This window comes from Erpetoichthys calabaricus, chromosome 6 (assembly GCF_900747795.2).
Source record: "Erpetoichthys calabaricus chromosome 6, fErpCal1.3, whole genome shotgun sequence".
In the NCBI taxonomy this organism is placed as follows: Eukaryota; Metazoa; Chordata; class Cladistia; order Polypteriformes; family Polypteridae; genus Erpetoichthys; species Erpetoichthys calabaricus.
The window spans coordinates 121,907,326-121,929,835 of record NC_041399.2 but is presented as its reverse complement, the minus strand read 5'-3'; the positions used below and the strand labels follow the sequence as shown (position 1 = coordinate 121,929,835).

The following is a 22,510-nucleotide window of genomic DNA, read 5'->3' as shown; positions in this document are numbered from 1 at the left end:
AAAGGTAAATTAATGTTTCATGTGCTATGTATATCATAAATGACACATAACTTTCAAGTACTGCGTTTCACTTAAATAGCTATAACAGGAGTTGTTGCAGGTCTAAAATAAAAGTGCTGCAGACCACTAAAAACTTTAAAGAATATGTAAAGAATATGGACAGACTTGTGTGAATTTGGCTTTATTAAAGTTTGTTACAACGATTAAAAAAAATAATCTTTAAAACAAGAAAACATGTATGTGTTGACAACAATTTGTTTTCAGTGTTTCAATAACTGTACTAACATGCCTTGTAAATGTCCACCTGCAGGTTTCAACTTAGCCTGGACTGTTTCACTCTGACAACTTTTTGTCAATGTTTCCTCTGTTCCATGTTTGTTTCAGTTGCATATTCAACAAAAACCTTCCTTTCAACAATATGCAATACACATTTTTAATGAAGCAAATTTTTAGTCATTTGAGATCTAGCACCAAATAGATTGTGTTTACTTTGATTTCAGGCAAAAGCACTGTTAAAACTATAAATACATTTTATAGTTGTTTTTAGCCAAGAGTATCATTAAATGTGTTGGTGTGTTTTTACATTTTGGCTAATACAGTAAAAATATGTTTCAGTTTATTAATAGCCTTCTTTACACACATGCAGGATATCAAAGGAATTCACTGGAAAATTGACAGATTGAGGTTATTTATGAACAAAGCTGAGTGAAAAATCCCAAGTAGTAAACTTAATACGGTTTTGAATGAGACTCGGTGTAATTTCTGTGACTGCCCTTTGTGGAAGTATATTTAAACAATAAAAGAAAATTGGTTGGTGAGACCTGCAAAAAGTCATGGTATTCAATGAGCCACTGCTTATCCAGAGAAAGAAGGAAACCGTTTATCCAAATCACGACCAGATTCTACCATGTTCTACCTGTGCTGCCTGGTTCATAGCTACACCCTACCACCAGTGAAAAGACTGAGACACTACAGCTGCAGTAAAGCATTGGTGAAGAGATCAGAAGTATGACATTTGTCTGATGGAAACTGAGGTTAATAAAATGTAGAATATACTGTATGTACAGATCTTTGCTGCTTCATATGTTCCACTGCAGTTTCTTAGTTTCCAACCTATAGACTTGTCTATGTCTTGAATCATTGAACTGACTAAAGTACAATATGTAAAATGATAATTAAAAATATAATAAATACCATCATAGATGTAATTCCTATGAAACCCAACAAAGGCAATTTTAAGCATTCCTGTCCCCACTCCTTCAATGAGAGTTTATAGTTGTTAAGCTTTTTATCCAAGAAACTCCTGGATTTTCCTAGTAAGTGTGAACTAGTGAATCCCTGTAAATCCTTAGCAAATTGTCAGGAATTTGCTAGGTAGATAATAAATTAATAGAACTTTATTTTTATTATTTATTTGTCCCCAGGGGGAAATATGCTTTTTGCAGAAGCTCAATAACAAGTAACGTTATGACAGACAACAACCCCCTCTCAAATGTATACCAGATTGACTGAAAAGCAAAAAAAATGAAAACTAAAAAAGAGAACTTCTAACTTGACAGTTACAGTCGCCATTGAGGTATTATGCAGACATTATGCCATTGGGATAAAGGAGCCCCAGTAGCATTTCTTGATGAACTGCTTTGTTGAATAACATTTTGTTTGAAAGTCCTCAGTGTTAGTGTGTCAGAGAGAATTGTTTATAATGGCATTCAGATTTTTTTTCATTCTTTTTCTACTGCATCCACGGGGTTGAGAGTGCCTCCCATTACTGAGCCTGTTTTTTCAATAAGCTGTTGATTCTGTGCAGAAAATCTTACTGGCTATCACAGAGTTGTAGAAGATGTAAAAGATGTCATTACCCATATTAAAGGAAAACAGTTTCCTAAGAAAAAGAACATGGCCTTCCCTTTCTTCAACAGTTCCACTGTGTTATGAGACCAGTCAAGCCTGTCGTCAATGTAGACTCCCTAGTGTTTGTAGCAATACAACACCTCTACGTCCCCTCTCTAAATAGTGACTAGGTATAGAGGTGATTTAATATAGAAGTCAATAACCAGTTCCTTAGTTTAGCTGATGTTGTAGTTGCAAGACAATTCTTTTTGTCCCAAGAAAAAAAAGTTCTCCACCTGACTCCTATACTTTGTCCCACCCCTTATAAGTGCTAAATCATCAGATAATTTCTGAAAGTGATATGACCTGTTGTTATGGTTATAGTCAGAACTTTAAAGAGTGAAGAGACAGGACTATTCTGTGTGGTTCTCCACAGTTGCTCGCATCCATAGCAGAAACACGAACCTTAAGTCTCATAAACTGTGGTCTGCCTGACAGATAGTCCATTATCCAGGATAAAATATGCTCATCCACCTGTATATCTCTAAGCTTACCCATTAACAGGGATGGCTGGATGGTGCAGAAGGCACTGGAGAAATCCATCCATCCATCCATCCATTGTCTCCCGCTTATCCGAGGGCGGGTCGCGGGGGGCAGCAGCTTGAGCAGAGATGCCCCAGACTTCCCTCTCCCCGGCCACTTCTTCTAGCTCTTCCGGGAGAATCCCAAGGCGTTCCCAGGCCAGTCGAGAGACATAGTCCCTCCAGCGTGTCCTGGGTCTTCCCCGGGGCCTCCTCCCGGTTGGACGTGCCCGGCACAGCTCACCAGGGAGGCGTCCAGGAGGCATCCTGATCAGATGCCCGAGCCACCTCATCTGACTCCTCTCGATGCGGAGGAGCAGCGGCTCTACTCTGAGCCCCTCCCGGATGACTGAGCTTCTCACCCTATCTTTAAGGGAAAGCCCAGACACCCTGCGGAGGAAACTCATTTCAGCCGCTTGTATTCGCGATCTCGTTCTTTCGGTCACTACCCATAGCTCATGACCATAGGTGAGGGTAGGAACATAGATCGACTGGTAAATTGAGAGCTTCGCCTTGCGGCTCAGCTCCTTTTTCACCACGACAGACCGATGCAATGCCCGCATTACTGTGGATGCCGCACCGATCCGCCTGTCGATCTCACGCTCCATTCTTCCCTCACTCGTGAACAAGACCCCGAGATACTTGAACTCCTCCACTCCACTGGAGAAATCAAAAAACATAATCCTCACAGTGCTGCCAGCTTGAGAATGGGCCATATGGAGCAGAGATAATTGCATCCTCCAGTCCAACCTTTGCCAAATAAGCAAACAGCAGTGGGTCCAGGTGGTCTTCCAGAAAAGGACTAATATAGTCCAGGACCAGCCTCTCAAATGTCTTTATGATGTGATATTTAAGTACCACTGCATTTTTACAATATTTACTTGCTCTATTTTGAAGGTTTTAATTCTTTATGTTGTGTCCCTCTCAAGCACAGATGTTTTAATTCATAATCAATTTGGGGGGACACCAATGTATAATAAGCTTTGGAAATAACCATCATGTGCTGGTTTCAAAAATTAGATACAATGCTTTATCTACTTTGTTGTTTCTTTTTATCTAGCTAAACTGGTGAAACAGAAACAGCTTGATGTCAAAAACATTCTTTTACATTTACACAAGAAAGAGGCTGTACAGTTATATGCTGCTTTTAAATCTAGTTATATTATCTTATTTTTTACTACAGATGAAAATAATAACATTATGTTAACTTAAAATTAGATATGTTCTTTATTTCTATTACCAATTGCTAAATATAGCTTTCTGTTAATTTCTCATCTGTTGTTGATTGAAAACTTAATCATTAATGAGTCCCTTAAAATAACAGTTAATTGTAATTTTCCACAGGGAGAGAGAAGTAAATGGTTACTCTTTCCTATTATAAATTACAGTTTAAGAACTACATTTAAAAATGAGCGTTCAAGATTTTTCTTTTATTGGCATAACTGGTGCATACCTAACTTTTCTGTAATGAAATACACAGTTTAATGAAACCATATGAAACTTGGCTTGGTAAAATTGAATATAATTAAGGCATGTAAGATCATAGTAGAAACAGTTTATTATGTTAGAAATAGTAGATGCCAATAGGGAATTCATTGTTTTTTGAAGTTCTATATCGCTAGGACAGGTAAAGAAATAATCTTACTGTACTATTCATAGTTTTAATTAAACAACATTGAAAGTGTTTTCATACAATTGAATATCACTAGAAGGCCTGCAAATATTTAATTGTAGAAACTGTTTATAGTGATAATAATAGTCCATTAATTCTAGGAATTCACTGGAATAAATGCAGAGTTCACTTTTATGTAATACAATACATAGTGTTCCTAAGATGTTTGGTACAATTTAATATATCTAAAAAGCCTGTAAATATGTCAAAGTAGAAACAGTTTATAATGCTAGAAGTAAAACATTCTAAACTAAGCATTCATTGTTTTTAGCACTGCCATATTGCTAAAGCATATACAGAGCTAACCTTACTGGGTAATTAAGCTATGTAAAACATGGTTTGGCATAACTGAATACAATTAAGAGACCTGTATGAATGAAGAAAGTTCTCTGTTGCTTTTCTACATTCAGAGTAATGGCCAACAGAATTATTTTTTTTTTTATTTATTCAAAACACACAATAGATGTCTAACCATATGAGAACACCAGCAAAATCAAAGAATCTATCTGACCTTCTAAGTAAGTCTTCCCTTCTGTCTGCAAAGGTACGGCTTCCAGATTTTCCCTTCTCCTAAATACGCTCTGTAGCCACCAGCTCCCCAAACACCCAACACAAAGGCTTGGACACAAGATAGAAGAGTTTCCCATAATAAGAACTTAGGCAAATGTTTCCCACCACAGCCACAACTACAGTTAAGCACAGTAATAGCAGGGACACAGCAATATTTTGTCTTCTCTCTCTTGGTTACTGCCTCCACTCCTCCTCACAAGCATTATTCTCCTCCCCCCTCCCCCCCCCATCCCCCCCCCCGACTCTGGCTCCCAGAACAGAGACAGGCAGCACCTTTTATGTCCTACCCGGGAGCACTTCCAGTGTTCTGAAGCTGTAGTTCAGAACCAGTTGTGGGTGAGATGAGAGTCTGATAAAGTGGGGTTCCCCAGTCCCTGCAGCATCACTTGGCGGTATCCATGAAACCCATAAGGGCTGAGCCGACAAACTCCAAGAACCACAATGCCCTTTGGGAGACTGTGGCATTGCTGCAACTCAGGGGGGTTGCCATCTAGCAATCTGGAGGAGAAAATGCCCTAAGCATGCTGTCTTCCTTGGTCCTTCAATCTAGAAGGTGTCCCGCCTGGGTAAGGATGCCGGCCATCCCTCACACCTCTAACTCCCGCTCACCTCTTGCATCTCATTTCTTTGCCGTTCTTCCATCCTACCAGTGTTGCCTCATTAAAAATTGCTCCTTGATTCTAAGTGTAAGAAATCTCAATTCAGAAGTGGCCTGGAAATAGCCTTACAATGACCAGAATCATGTTTTGACGACAGGAGCAACACTAAAACTCGGGAGCCAGAAGATCAAAGTGTCTGCTGGTCTCTCTAATCTAACTCTAGATACGTCTTTAAAGGGCCACCATCTTTTTCCTGTCTTGAGGCACCAAAACAACCCCTGTTTCTAGATACATTTTGTAGTTCCACTGGTTTCTATTCTTGCTTCTTATGGTGCTCTTGAAGAAACCGCTTCTCAAGCAAACCTGGGTACTATGGGCCTTAGTTCTGAGTGACAACATTCATTTTTTTTAACATCACCATGTATAGTAAGTGACTACTTTTGGTCAGTCCCAGGCTCTTTTATTTACTGTGCCACTTGCACATAGGGCATTTCCTTGCAAACCTGGGCAACTCACCAAACTTGATTATTAGCACAGTAATTTCCTTACATAGAGGAGGCAGACTTAGCTGCAATCATTTGTGTCCCTCTGTCCAAAACTATTAGATTAAAATGCAGCAAACAGGAGACCAGTCCTGTGGTCAAGATATTGAATATCCTTAAACAATTCTGTTGTCTTTTCATATCTCTCAATTATAAAAAAAAATCTTGGAAAGCTTGGAAGGAGACAAGACGTGATTTTCTCGAAGGTAAAGCCCCCTAGTGTAAATTAAGGGGATGAGCTTTTGATTACCTTTTACTTGCAGCTTTGCTGTTGATGAGGCCTTCTCTGCAGTAAATTTGATTTCTCCAGCATCCTCAGCCTTTGCAGACTTAAACAGCAAAACAAATGTCCGTCCTTTCATTGGGAAAACAAAAAAGATATTAAAAACTTAGTTTAAAATCAAAAATAAAAATATAAGAATTTACTGATACAGCAGTACCAGGGAGCTGGTATCATATCATGATCTGGTGAATTTTTTTGAACATTTTGTCTGGGTCTTGGGGGATTTTTCTCTAGGTTTTTTAAAGTTATTCCAAAATTCGAAATATATGCAGGTTAGGTTGATTTGTGACACTAAATTGGACTGGCATTAGTGAATCTGATCATGCCCTGTGACATATTTTATGGTGAAATGCAGGGGAATACAATCAGTGGTTATTGTTCTGCATATTGTCCATTTCTGAGCATGTGTACTATCAGCATACACATTAAACATGTAGGTGTATCTTCCTGTCAATCAATCAGCATCTTCTAAATAGCATAAAAACTTTTCAGTCAATGAAGCTGTAGAACCTGTAGTCATCACACATGAGTGAAAGAATTTTGAAAGGGTTGTCACTTTAAGCTGGCACAGTAGCACAGTGGTTAGCACTACTGCCTCACAGATGTAGCTTTGAGGGCTTGAATTCCACACCTGTCCATTGCCTGTGTGAAGCCTTCATGTTCTTCCAACTGTTGTGTGGATTGTGTTCCAACGTCACCACAAAAAGGCAGGTGAGGTTAATCAGTGATTCCTGCTGCTGAACTTGTCCAGGACTTGTGGCCAGGAGGATAGGATCTGGAATCTCACAACCCTAAACTGGGTTCACCAGGATTGAAAATTTTATGTTATTTTAATCATTTTCATTTGTCATTAAGAAATCCTTTACCTTTTTAATCTGTTCTTGCATCTGTGGTAACATTTGGTCTGCACTGGAGTGGATGTGTTATCTCAAAGGATGGACCTATTTTGAGATGTTTTGTATTCAAGTGAAATTTTGAAGTAATCCAGTCTGGAAAATGGCTGACCTATGAGAGCTTGAATCTAGACTTTAAAAAAAATCCCTTTTGCTCAAAAATAAAAAAAACTTAAAGCAATTTCTTTTAGTCACTGTCAAAATACTCCCCTTGTGATACAATTCACTTGTCCCAGTGCTTCTTCCTTCCTGGAAACATTTCTTTTGTTACTGTGTCTAGAGCCTCCTATGTTTGTTTTATTCCTGAATATCTAACATTGTGCAAATTGGTTTCCTTAGAGTCTCAGATTTTAACTTCAGGAACAAAAAGAAGTCATAGGGAGTGAAATCTGACAATTATTAACCACATCACTTTTGGCCAAAAATTCTTTGACTAATAACACAGTGAGTGCAGGTGTGCTATCATGGTGCAGCAATACGTGCAGGTACACTATCATGGGGTAAAATGCAGGCTCCTGACATTTTTCTCTGATGCTTTCCCGTAGACACCTCAGTAGTTTAGTGTAGTGCTGCTAATTAAGAGTCTATTCATAGGGAAATTTTGTAATCTATTAATTTTGAAAAATGCAATCATTGTCACCTTAATGTTCAATATGCTTTTTTTGAATTGAAGAAAGAAAAAAAAATCGCCAATATCAAAAGAGAAAATTTTATCTTCTTCCTTTTTATCCATTTTAATGTTTTCATATTACTGTATTTTTGTGTTTTACATATACGTATGCGTTATATGATTGTATTACTTATTGTCTTACTTAATTAGTGCCTCCATTACTTCCTTTTTTGTTGCTGTTTTCATATTGTTGTATATATGTTTATTTTTGTTTATTTTTTTATTACTTTGTCTGTTAACCATGATCATATAAGTTTATTGTATTGTAGTTTGATTATTGAGCTACACTCCTGTATACTCACTTGAATATTTTGTATACATTGTTCTTCTGTTTCTTTTTTGGTATCATCTCAAAAAACATGACTTTATTTTTATTTTTTTAAATTTACGTCGTATCCCTGCTTATACTTACTATCATTATTATGTATACTTCATTAGAAGCAGACATTTTTGTTTTTGTTTGAAGGTTTACTTTGGTAACTAGATGAAACTAAAGTCCATTATACACTCTACTATTTTATCTGCTAAAAAATAGTCAAATTCTCCTGGAAACAATATGAATTTGGACCACTGCTGGAAATATTTTAGCATCCCTTTTTGCGCATAATTATTAAGAGATCAGCATTTGAAGAGTGCGTATTGTTTTCATCTCATAGCTATACAGAAATTTATTTTGATTTTGATCAGGGATAGGGTTTGTGTGGGTCTTCATATACTCTTCATATACTATTGACATTTCCATTGCATTCACTTGGAATGCAAGATTCTTGCCAAACCCCAAATGTAGTTTCTGGACAAGTGATATTTTTGAATTATCTTCATAAAAGTGTGTGTGTTTGTCATTGTTTGCATGCACTTTAGAGGGATTTCCATCTTTCATTCACTGATCATGGGTTAGGCCCTGATTCATAATGGTAATTAAAATTATTTGATTCAGTACTTCAGAAAACAGATTAACAGTGTAAGAATTAATGACAATGACTGTTTTTTATTCTTGTTGGTATTTTCAGAACTTGGAATAATATTCTAGACATTTATAAAATTGATCTTGAATTTCAAATAATGTTTATCAAGTTCTGAGATTATTTTCAACACTAAAGATAATTACAAATAAAAAAAACATCATGTTTCCTTATAACAGATAAACTCTGTATGTAGACACATAACATTTTTAATCCTACAAACTGGTTTTGTTTAAACAATTGTGGGTTTTTGTTCTTTATTGGGTTTCTTTAACAGCACCTCTTAACTGAATTTTACCTTCTTGTCTCATCCTGATATTTTCCCCAGATTTCAGCCTTATATTGTTTTTAAACCACTGGCCTTCCACTTCATCATGGGAAACTTCACATATGAAAGCTGCACTCTCCTTTTCTGTCACTTCCAGATCTTCAAGTGATTTCACTATTTTAATATCTCTTGCTGTATGGGAAATAAACACGTATAAGTCAGCCACTGAAATTGCAGTATAAGCTTTAACAAATTAATAATAAAATTAAGATCCACTGTAACAGTCTATTTATTCACATTTTAATTTTCCATAGAGTAATAATTTCAGCATATTTAGAATATATTATATATATAATACACTGATGGGTTTTCAGATATATATTTTCACAATAGTCTAGACATCTTCTAATATTAATCATGCTGTCGTTTTGTGTATGGAGTAGCAGGAGAAGGTTACTAATCTAGTCTTACAGGAAAAAAGATTTCTAATTTGTTAGTAGTTTTGATTGGTAGATCATCATTATTATTTTCTAATGATAAAGCAAAAGTTTTTATTTTCAAAGAAAAAGTAAAGTTCATTTGTACCATGAACAATGAGCATTGCTGATGTCTTGTCATCAATGACATCACATGTATAACAGCCCTGGTCTTCTTTGGTGCATTTGTGAATCAACAGGATTCTCTTTCTGCCCTGTGAAATAACTGCAAGCTTCTTGCTTGGTTTCAAATCCATATCATCCTATGAGAATAAAAAGAAACAGTTATGGTAACTAAAAAAAATTGTAAAATTAACTACAATGAAAACCTACACAGACACTGTCATCTGAGTTATTGTTGAACACAACATTCCGAGGGGCACTATAGTCACTAATGCAATTTACTGTGACTTGCTGGACACCAATGTGAAGCCTGCTTTTCGATCCAAGTGGCGGGTACTGCTGTCTCAAGGAGTCCTTTTTCTGCAAGACAATGGCCAGCCCACACACTGTTAAGAACACCAAGGCTTGTCTGGAGAAAATTAAGTTTGAGGTATTGCCACATCCTCCTTATTCACCAGATTTGGCACCATGTGATTTCCACCTTTTTGGACTGCAAAAAAACACCTGGGTGGTCGTCAATTCAAGACAGATGACAACATAAAGAAAGTGGTGCATGAGTGGTTGTGAGGACAATACAAAACCTTTTATTCTGCTGGAATCCAGGCACTTCCAGGCAGGTGGCGCAAGTGCATTGAGAAGGGTGGAGACAACATTGAGGAATTACATTATCAGATTTGTTAAAGTTTGTTCCATTTTCTAATAAATCCCATTTTCTAACTTTAGCTCGTATTAAAGAACTAGAAACAGGAAGACTACTCCTAGAGAGACAGAGATTGATATAAAGAGTAGAGGAGGTTGGGATCATGTGCTGATAGCATGTTACCACACCTACCACATGACAAACCACCTAGATTGGGACCCGAGTGCTGCAGCAGATGACACCTCAGCACCACACTAGAACAGTGTGAGGTTTCTTTACTGTGACTATAGTGCCAATCCTGCCACCGACCCCCAAGCTTTTCCCTGTAAGTTGGAGGACCTACTTGCAGGGCTGGATGCAGATTAAAATCATACCCAGGACAAAGCAATTACAGGTTATGGGTCTTGCTCAAGGGCCCAACGGAGTAGAGTCACTTCTAGCATTTACAGGATTCAAACAGACAACCTTCAGTTGCCGGTACAGATCCCTAGCCTCACAGCCACCACTCCACCCATATGAAGAATAGCTCTAATAAAAAAAAAGTCTTTGGAAACCACAGCCTTGAGCTTTCTTTATATACTGAGAGATACTACAAAAAACAGTTAACCTAAAGTAATGATCAGCATTCAGAAGAAACCATGCAGCTCCAATTTTCAACCCACAAAGAAGATCGCCCTTTCAGCAAAAAGCACACTTACCCTTCCTGACATAGAGTGACCTTGAGCAAAATGCTGCTAATAAGGAATAACAGAAATCACCGTGGCTTTCAGGCAATGATATAATATTGATTCATGGGTGAAAAAAGGGGAGATACAGTGGCTATGATCAGTGATTTCTGATAATTCATGGAAGAGACAGAGAGGAGCAAGAAAGTCATGTGGAACGAGCCAGGGTGGGACAGAACAAGATGAGGAATAGGGGATCTGTGTGAGTGTTTTAAAGAATAAAAAAAATGCATTTGGAATGTAGCACTCCCAACCAAGATGTCTTGTAGAATAAAATATGTCTGACAGTTGTACCTTCTTGTCTAAAATATGTACAATAATGACAAAAATGTTGAAGCAATGATGAAGTGCTGAACTTAGGCGGCTGTGATCAGGTTTTGACTGCCTGTAAATCCAAACCATTCAATTCAAACTGATGTTTCTCAAACAATGTATATAATCAAACCAGTGCAGCACAACAAATGTATATACACTCACTGGCCATTTATTAGGTACACCTTGATAGTACCGGGTTGGACCCCCTTTTGCCTTCAAAACAGTCAAAATTCTTCGTGGAATAGATTCAACAAGATGCTGGAACATTCCTCAAGGATTTTGGTCCATATTGACATGATAGCCTCACACAGTTTGCACAGATTTGTCGGCTGGTGATAAGGGCCCAAAATGTGCCAAGAAAATATCCCCACACCATTACACCACCACCAGCAGCCTGATCCATTGATACAAGGATGGCTGGATCCATGCTTTCATGTTGATGATGCCAAATTTTGACCTTACCGTTCGAATGTTGCAACAGAAATCAAGACTCATCAGACCAGGCAACTCTTTTTCATCTCCTGTTGTCCAATTTTGGTGAGCCTGTGAGAACTGTTCCAAGCTGACAGGAGTGGCACCTGATGTGGTCTCCTGCTGCTGCAGCCCATCTGCTACAAGGTTCAACATGTTGTGTGTTCAGAGATGTTCTCTGCATACCTCAGTTGTAACAAGTTGTTATTTGAGTTATTTCTGCCTTTCTATCACCTCAAACCAGTTTGGCTATTCTCCTCTGACCTCTGGCATCATCAAGGCATTTTCACCCACAGAACTACCACTCACTGGATATTTTCCGTGTTTCAGACTACTCTCTGTAAATCTTAGAGGTGATTGTAAGTGAAAATCCCAGTAGATCCGCAGTGTCTGAAAAACTCAGACCAGCCTGTCTGGCACCAGAAACCATGCCACGAAGAAAGTAACTTAAATCACCTTTCTTCCACATTCTGATGCTTGATTTGCATTCAGAGGCATGTCCACTTAAAAAATCATGTTGTGCAGTGTGGCACCCGGCTGGGGTTCCTACCCGGCTGGGACGCCCGGGGAGACAGGAGGAGGGCTCATGCCTCCTCCAGACCACGAGGGGGCGACCGCCCTGGTTGTATTGGGGGCCACAGGTACAGGGCTTGGTAGCTCAACCCTGCAGGGGCCCGTCGTCACCACCAGGGGGCGTCCCCATGCCTAGAGGACCCTAGACCCCAGCACTTCCGTCACACCAGGAAGTGATGGGGGGGGAAGAAGAGAGGGAACACCCGGAGTGCTTCTGGGGAGACAGCCAGCACTCCCACCACACTGGGACGTGTCGGTGGAAGATTGCCAGTGCACACCTGGAGCACATCCAGGTATGGATAAAAGGGGCCGTCTCCCTTCATTCGAGGCTGGAGTCGGGTGGAAGCAGGACGAGGTCAGAGAGAGAGAGAGAGAGAGAGAGAAGGAGGCGGTCCGAAAAAGAGGCAGTGTTGTTGGCCTGGACTTTGGGGAAGATTGGGGTTTGTGGAGCACTTTTTGGACATTGTAAATAATAGTAATAGTGTAAATAAACGTGTGGTGGTGCAAAAGAATATGTCTGCCTGTCTGTGTCCGGGACTCGTTCCACAGCAGTTATACTATTATACAGTACATTACCTTATATGTTGTGTTCTTTTTCACAAAATGTAAATATACGGCTTATAAGTAGTCTGGTGGTTTCCAAGGTCTTTGCTCTCAGAAGCTGAAAGTATAGTTATATACTGGCAGTGTGGTGTAGTAGTTAAGGATCTGGACTTCAGGCACTGAGGTTCTAGATTCAAATCCTGCTACTGACACTCTGTGACCATGTGCAAGTCACTTTACCTGCCTGTGCTCCAATTGGAAAACCAAAAGAAATGAAACCAATTGTATCATACATAAATGATGTAATTTGCCTTGGATAAAGGCATCAGAAAAATAAGTAAATGTAAAATATTATCTAGTTGTTTAAATATAATTAATTCTACAGAATTTTGGATTCATATCCATAACCAGACACAGTGTAGAGCTTGCATATTTACCCAGTCTTGGCAAAGATTATTTCTGGGTACCACCACTTTTTCTCACATCAGAAAGGCATATGTTTTAGCATAAATGAGGACTGTAAATGAACACTGAATAGTTGAGTGTGAGGTGTCTATGAGCATTTCCATTGACAGCCAATCATCTGACCTAGGCCTTGTTCTTATCATGTGACTGATAACACTGGGATATACCTCTCCTGTTTGTGACACTTTATTGCAATAGTTGTATTTAAAAATAGATTGATGGAAGCAAAAAGTGCAAGGTAAGGACCATGAACTAACCTTGAACCACTTGACTTCTGCATTGGACCTTGAGAGTTCACACTCCAGGGAGACTTTTTCAAACTCGGAGACTTTAATATCTTCAAGGATTTTGGTGAACTTCACAGCTGGCTCTACAAATAAAATAGCCATGAACAACTATTCCTTTTAGATATGGATATTCAGATGTTAATAAATAGTTGTATATTAAATGCACTGTCGTTTTTGCCAAATCTTAAACTAAATTAGCATAACAACAAAGGAAGGGGATGCAAGTAATCCTTTTTAATTATACAAACTACCAATAACAACATGAACATTCTTTGTTAACTTGTGTTTTAATCTATATACTGCAATAGTTGAGACATACTTTTACTTTTAAATATAATAGTTCCATAATACTAAGAGAGTACTAAGAGTATTTCTGATACTGAAATAAATCTTATTATTTTAATGTTGTTATTTAGTTGTTTTACCCAGCTAGTCACATTTTAAATCTGTTTTTTTTTATTGCTATGCTCCTTTCAGTGTATTTGGTAACACTTTATGTTATGTGTCTGCAGGCAGCAGTTTAATCAACATTTAATACTGTACATCAGTGTGGACTGTTTAGTCCTTGAAGTGTGCCAGTACTCACAGCCGGCTCTTCCAATTTCAACATAGAATACTGGCACCTTTTCTTAGCCTGCTGGTACTAACTCTGCCAAAGAGTATTGCCAATAAATTGCATTATCCTGTTTCTTAAAACTAGAGTGTTTCAGTTTCCTTGATATAGGTCTAAAGGCTGGAGACCTGCCTCCTACAAAAGAGAAAAGTAAGATAAATAGGAACATTGCTGAGTTATAGGATTAATAACTTAACCGAAGGCATAACCGATAATTAATTAACCAATTAAAAATATTTCTTTTTCAAATCCCACATTATTACGGCATCCTCCTGGGTGGCCATCTTATTGATTAATAATCATCAAAATTCCTACACTAGAAAAAATGATTTGAAAATCATATTGTATTTACCTGAAATAATGAGTCTTCCTGATGTATGCACCCCCTCTGCTTGGAAGGAAATAAGGCCTTCGTCCTCTTTTTTCAGACTTGAGAGTGTAAGGGCATGCTTTTTTCCAAAGCTAGTTATTCTACAGTTCCCTCCAGTTTGTAGTTTAACTCCATCTTTTAACCAAGTGCCTTCAGCTCCTTCATGGTTCAACTCCACTTCAAATGTGACAGTTTGTCTCACATCTGCCTTTATCTCCTTTAGTCCATGCACTACAGAGATCTTTCTCACTGAATAAAAAAGAAAACTGCATTTCACAACTGAATTTAACAATATGCATGTGTTGCTAAAAAAGTTAGTCACTTGTATGCAAGTGTAGTAGAATGTAGGAAATGTAGTAGAATAGTAGGAAAAGAACAGTCAAGGAGGAGGTGAAGTGCATCAGGAATAGTAAATGGGAATTAAAAAATACAGTCAGTGAGATAGCTGATGCTCTAAACTTGCATTTTTCTGAGGTCTGTGAAGAAGTAGATAACCTTCCAGCAGTAAAAGGGTGAAGGGGGGGAAGCACTGCTTAGATTATATAGGCTTAAATCAAACAAATATCCATGTCCAGATAATATTTGCCCTCGAGTTCTTAAGTACACGTGAGTACATATATAAACCCTTGACACATATTTTTATGAAGTTACTGCACACTAGGGAAATTCTGAAGGACTAGAAAACAAAAAATATTATTTCATTTTTTTATAAAAAGTGTGACTGGGCAGATCCAAGAAATTATAGGCCAGTAAGCTTAATGTGCATTAAAGAAAAATTAACAAAAGGAATTATTAAGGTTAAGATTCAGCAACACATGGCAAGGACAGGTGTTTTACCTACATATTGGAATTTTACGAGGAAACAACACAAGGGTATGATCAATGCGAATCATATGATATTATTTATCTTGACTTTCAGAAAGCCTTTGATAAAGAGCCACATGAGAGGTTGAGCATCAAACTAACAGAAGTGGGAGCTCAGGGTGCTGTTTGTAGATGGGTGCAAAATTGTCTCAGACACAGGAAGAAGAGGGTGATGGCGGGAGGAACTTTATCTGAACTGGATGACGTTAAGAGATCTGTTCCACAGTAGTCAGTGCTAGGGCTGCCACTACTTTTACTATATATAAATGATTTGGATAGGAATGTAAGTAAGAAGCTTACTTTGCAGATGATACCTAGATAGGTACACTTGTAGATATTCTGGAATCTGTCAAATCATTACAGATGGACATAGACTGCATACAGGCTTGAGCAGATTTTTGGCAGATGAAATTTACTGTCAGTAAATGTAAAGTTTTACATGAAGAAAGTGAAAATGTTAGATTTAAGTACACAATGGGAGGTCTGAAAAGTACACCTTATGAGAAGGATTTGGGAGTCGTAGAAGACTCTACACTGTCATGTCCGGACAGTGTTCAGAAGCCATTGAGAAGGCAAAGAGAATGATAGGTTATATAGTACTGTCTGTGGTGTACAAGTCCAAGGAGGTTATAAACAAGTTTCATTATGACTCATCAAGAACATCATTTATTACGTTCATCAAGAACATGGGAACACAGTAGGAAACTTATTAAGGGTAAATTTTGCAGAAGCATTAGGAGGTTTTTCTTTAAACAGGGAACAGCCAAGTACATTTACATTTATTTATTTGGCAAATGCATTTATCAGAAGTGACTTACAACATCTGTGATACAATTTGTTACATTTCTTTTGTTTTTCCTAATGGAGTACAGGTAGGTGAAGTGACTTATTCAGGATCACACAGTGTCAGTGGTGGGATTTGAGCCCACAGCTTCATAGTTTGAAGTCCAACGCCTTAAACACTGCAAGACAGTAGGACTTTAGGCACTTTTTAAACTAGACTTGATATTTTTTAGAAGAATTAAGTGAATAGGACTGACAAGCTTTGTTGGGCTGAATGGCCTGTTCTTGTCTAGAGTGTTCTAATATTTTAGTACACCATGTTAAGGAAAAATCATTGTAACTATCAAAGACATATTTTTACTTTATATCTTTGAATCAAATTAATCTTTCTTTATGCACTAATGATGACAAACATTATTTTAACTATCAACCTTTTTATACCTAAAAATATACCCTTTCACCAAAAAGAAAAAAAAATTAATTTGTTAAACCTTTTTAATCTAGTTCAGGGTTTCCGGGGGTCAGAATCCATCTCAGTACTGGATGCAAGGTAAGAAACAGCCCTGGACATAGCACCACTCCATCACAAGGCACCAATCAAGCATTCACAAACACTCACACTGAGATGGAGTCTGTTTAATTGCCAATAAACCTTACAGACCCATCTGCAGGGATGTGACAGGAAAACCAGAGAACCCAAGACTGTCCTTTTCCCTGACTTTTTTGTTTGCTGTGTTCCGTCATCATGCTACTAAAAGAAGTCCTTCATCTCAAATAGCTGTGCATTGCTTTCCTAACCTTCGTATAAACCTAAGCACTTTTATCTTTGGAGACTTGTACATCCTTGTCAAGAATCATTAATCTAGTAGAATTTCAAAATATATTTCTAATCTTTTGGCTGCATACCACACTTTAAATATTCTTATCTCTTGAGCTTTTATCCCTATAAATACATCAGAATCAGATATCTCTCACTCTGATCAGAATCTCTATCCATTCAATTCAACCCACTCTCGTACATAATATATACAACAGCAAGATGCAAAGAGATAAAATATTTTCATGAATGTGAACACTGTAGTGCAGAGGTGTCCAACTCCGATCCCGGAGGGTCACAAAGGCCATAGGTTTTCATTATAACCATTTTCTTAATTAGTGACTAGTTTTTGCTGCTAATTAACTTCATTTAACTTTTTTGCTATTTAACACTCAGACCCTTTAAATCAGGACTGAGCAACATCGGTCCTGGAGGGCTGCAGTCACTTCAGGTTTTTGTTCTAACTCATTCGCTTCATGAGAAATCATTCATTGCTGATGAAGCACTTATTGCTCAAGTGACATTTTTCTGCTTCATTTTAGTTGTCTCTCTTGTTACGATTTTGAACCTTTAATTGTTTCTACTGCTCCTCATAAGCCATAAGATGCAAATGACAAAGGAACCAGCAGGTCCACATCTAGCTCGTCTCCATTTCCACCTGTGTGTATTCATCATTCACTATTTGGTTTAATTAAATACTCAGAAGAAAACTAAAGAGAAAGTGAAGAAAAGAAAATTAATCCTCTGTTTTAGGCTTCATATCACTTGGATGATACATGTATCATTAGAAAGGAAAAAAAAATCTATGCTGTAAGAATGGATTGATATTGTAGAGTTAAAACACTAACAAGCCATGCAATTAAATAAGATCTGTTGTTGATGAGGAGTGGCTTCTAACTAAGCAACTGGGTTGGAACAAAAACTTGCAGCCACTGTGGCTAACCAGGATCGGAGATGGCCACACATCCTCTAGTGCCTTTATCAGGACCAAAATAAAGGGAACATACAGTAGGAGGAGTGGTTTCTAACGGCAGATGTTTGACATGTTAGTTTACCTCCTCTATAGTTCTGAAGTCTCTGACCCAGAAGAAGATATCTGACTCTTGATTTTGCCTAACCCATTGATACCACAAGCCAGCAGAGCACTTATATGCTTACCTTTACAGATAACTAATGCAAAAAAAAGGCTGCGTCCCCAGCTCATCATTGTTTTTATTATTTTCTTACACCATTTACACAAAGTACTACAGAAATAAATGTAAAGAAATAGAATGTTTTAAATATGCTATATATGATTAGTACATCACTGTGATTTGTGTGTTTAATAACTATACAAATACATGTGATATTTTGTGTTATATTTTTACATTGTATGCATAAATGTAGCTTTCATTTAGACAGACCTATGAACATATTTTATGAGAAGCTAAACAAAAAATATAGAGAGAAACTAGAAAACTGCATTTCAGCTGAAGTCCTAGAAATTGGTGCAACTTCTGGTTATGGAGTGAAAAGTGTAAACAAGCAATGTATATGGAATTGCAAAGCTTATTGGAAAAATTATGTAAATAAAATTTCAAAGACAAGAGAAAGTGTGGCTAGGTACCACAGCCTGTTGCTGCCATCTATTGGTTTAACATTTCAATGCTGTTTTGTTGCAGGTCAGCAGGTGATATAGCTTTTGGAACTTTTGTTAACCAAGCTACCTGGACACAATTAAAAAGCCAAAAAAAGTGTAACAGACTAAAAGCCCATCTAAGTGCTATTTTCCCTCTAATTTTGAAGGATTTTGTCTTCAGCCAGCAGCACTGAGGTGTGAGTGATTTTCAAGAGCTGCTTGATATTAACCCTTCCATACCCACACCACCAACACAACTTAAACCAAATAGGGGGAGCCTGGGGAGCTCAGTCTAATGGGTTGTTACCAGAAAAAGTGAAAGGAACATTATTATAATATTTTAAATTATAGATGAAAAACACAAATATGTTATTATTACAACACAAAATGAAACATACTCAACATTTATTTACATTTTTAAAAAAGTTACTTAAAAGTCTGCTTTCCTTTGTTAGACTATAATATATTTAAACTACAAAATTAAAGATTAAAATGTACTGAAATGTGCAAATTTCTGACAAAAACATTAATGATTGGTATTTTTCAAGTTGAAGTTATTTCTTCACAATCATGGTACATATTAATTTGCCACATGAAATTGTACTGTAAAGTAAAATATATTTTATAAAAAAACAAAAAATACTAGCGTGCTTTTCTGTTCTACAGTGGAGCTAATGAGTACCGGGTCCAAATGTTAAAAAAGTCTTAAAACTTACCAAATACAAATATGTCCAGTTTAAAGTAGTGAAGGTTTCAATTTAAGATAACATGCCTTTTGCATTTCTGACTCATGCTTGTGACAACAAAAGTAAACTGGAAATAATACATTTTATGACACATTCTTAGTAAGGATATGTTTTTTGCTCGTTTGTCTGCTTGTAGTGGGAGTCATGAATGGAGTTATGAGAGCCAAGCCACCTGCATGTCACACTTTCTGTGACATGTCATTTGCACGCATGATAGAAAAATACTCAGAAAATGAAAAAGCAGAATGTGTTGCGGAACCCAACCATGAGGAAACAGATTAAAGTGTCATAAACCAGTTGTTGATTTTTTTTAATGTATGATGACTTGACCTTGCTAAGGGTATGCCAATAAAAAAATTAAATGACACTAAAACCTATAAATTTGTAAATACACTGGGAGAATGTGCAGATTTCATGCAGACCCTGGCACTACAGGGCAGGAATGATAGCCCTGCAGTACCACTCTGCCTATGTAAAATATCTGTACTAAACTTACAAAACTTTAACCTGATTAAAACTAAATGTATGCCTATAATGTTTGTTCACTTCTTGTCTCTTGATTACATGCTACATGTGTGCTCAGTCTTTCCTTAGCAAGACCATTGAAGCAAATGTGCACAAAATGATAACTGAGCGGCAGCAGGCAATATATTTGGAAAATAATGAAATAAGATTCTGTATAATGAAAGACTGTGAGTGAAGGTTAATGAGAGTTTTTAAAGTTATTATCTAGTTGTCTACATATCAGAGATAGCAATTCACTTCTGGGCATCAACATTCAGGGTCAATAATGGCACTTGACAATGATTTTCCAAGAGGAGTACAGCTGGACTCTATTATAATGGCTGAATCTCACAATGTTTTGCTTTGTGTTTTTTTTTTCTTCCTAACACCATTTGGATCCACTATTTTTATAATGTGTATAATTAGAAGACATGGACTAAAACTTGATAACATTTTTGGCTTAAAAAATGAACAATATTGTATGTTTTAATGCTTTTTTACATTAGGACCCAGGTACCCAGTAAGCCCATTATAAAGTGCAAGAGCAGGCTACTTATATATTAAAATATTTTAAATATGCTTCACTTTAGAATGCAATTTCATGTGGCAAACTACTATATACTTTGATTGTGAAGAAATAACTTGTAACCTGTAAAATATTGACAATAACATATCCGTTAAGAGCATGTACTATTTAAAGCATTTATATTTCACACTTATCTACTGTATAAGAAAATAAATTGAATAAAGTATTGAAGAAGATAAAAATGTTACAGTGCCAATTTATAATGCTTTCAGCTTTATAAAGTTTACAGATTAATGCAGAGTAAAATTTCTTACTTTCCACAGTAATCTTAGCTTGTGTTTTATCATTCAGGGTTTCACAAGAATAAATGCCTCGGTCAGCAAAAGTGACACTCTTCAGAATTAGAGTTTGCTTGACTCCTTCAGATCGAATATCTATGTTTTCTCCTGGTTGTAAAACCACACTGTTCCTCATCCATTTCACCTCCTTTGAGGGTTTGCTGAGTTCAGTCTCCAGGGTTACTGTGCCATATTCCTCCACAGACTGATTTTCCAGTTTCTTCATAAATAATACAAATGCCTCTATAAAACAAGGAAATCCTGAATTAACTGATGTTAAATAATATTTTTAGATACTGTATGCAGTTTCAAATAATTTAGTAAAACAATGGAAATTAACATGTTTATGTATTAGCTAATTTTGGTTTAACAGCAGCTTTCTGAAGGGGCACAAAAAATCAAAATGTCAATGGACTATGTCAGTTTGGATAGACAAACACTACCAGAGGATGCTATGCCTGGCATACATAGTTGTTTTGCCTTGGTAGAGTAATATATTACTCTACTTTCCCCTTTTGTATTATTAATATGTAACTTTTGTCAGAATGCCTCAAATCTCACAGACTTACCACTGTTTATAAGGTATTGTACTATATAACGTCTCCCCGCATTCCCTTCTACATAAATAACCTCAGGCAATTAGGTGTTGTAAAAGACAAGCATGAGATTAAGTTACAATTTAAATAATGTATTATTGATAATATTCACAAAATAATAACAATATGCAAAGTACATTTGAATATTGGTAACCATACAACCTGATAAATGCTGATGTGTAGATTTAGACAGCACACAAAATTGTTAGTTACTTAAAATGTCTCTACTTAAGTCCTCATTTTTGGTCAGCTTTCTTCAGAACAGGCCACATGCCTGTCTCAATATGGCTGCCAAGCTGTGCTCTTCATTCTGTTGTCCTTTTCAGTTCATGGTGTGTGAGATGGTCTTTCATCAGTTGTTCAGAGGGGGAGAAAGGTGGTAAAGCAAGGAAATTTATAGATTTTCTGTCCAACCTCTACAGCCAACAGGGCATCATGGTATTTAAAGGCTTCTGATACAAACCAACTACAAACACCCATACTTCATACCAATGGGGCAGAGAATACCTTTCACACCTGCCCCCAAAACCATGTGTTTAGGTGAAGCCTTGACAGCTAGGCAGTCTGGCTTTCCTGACTGAAAGAATCCTGCAACATTTGCCAAACTTGTTGCAAGTTTGTCATAAAATTCACTATCCTGACTTGAAACATGAATGCTGCTCACTAATGAAATACTAATATTACGTTGCTTTGCCTAAGTTACAAATAAAGACATACAAAATATTTATCAACTTGTATGCAAAATTTCACACCACAACAATAGTGGATGCACTTTAAGTAGGGAGTAGAAGGAACCTGTTGCTTGAAGGATGTTGCAAGCAAACAGAAAACATCTGCGTCTTTTAGGAGGAAACTGTAAGTAAAAGAGCTGAATGACCACTTAGTTCATTTCAGTTTTGCCTTTGGCAATTCTGGTCATTTATTAGAACAATTAATAAGATGCTCAATGAGTGACCCCAAATTAATATAGGCTGCGTGGGGGATCACGGTTTTCACTTTCCAGCCAGAATGCCAAAAATATAAAGAGATCTATAGAATTTTTAAACAAGGTTCACATATTATCCAAAGTCTACATTAAACATGTTCAGCACAACAAAAGAATGTTTTCAACAAATAACCCAAGCGTGCTTGTTGCAATAAACAAAATAATACAATTTATTTATAACATAAGGGCAATAGAAGATGGGTATCTACAAGTACAATAATGAAGAATGCAAAAAATAAAAGTATGAAAGCTTAGATTCAAC

General features: G+C 37.1%; 1 protein-coding gene across 1 annotated transcript in view; it reads right to left on the bottom strand.

Moving 5' to 3' along the window:
* Positions 1-22,510, bottom strand: part of obscnb (obscurin, cytoskeletal calmodulin and titin-interacting RhoGEF b) — a 565,304-nt gene that overhangs the window by 369,202 nt on the left and 173,592 nt on the right. Inside the window, exons 21-26 of the mRNA XM_051928767.1 lie at positions 20,644-20,910; positions 14,454-14,720; positions 13,459-13,571; positions 9,456-9,609; positions 8,901-9,062; positions 6,045-6,149 (exon numbers count right to left, since the gene is read on the bottom strand). Of these exons, the coding sequence (XP_051784727.1) occupies positions 6,045-6,149; positions 8,901-9,062; positions 9,456-9,609; positions 13,459-13,571; positions 14,454-14,720; positions 20,644-20,910 (1,068 nt within the window). The remainder of the gene's footprint in view (positions 1-6,044; positions 6,150-8,900; positions 9,063-9,455; positions 9,610-13,458; positions 13,572-14,453; positions 14,721-20,643; positions 20,911-22,510) is intronic.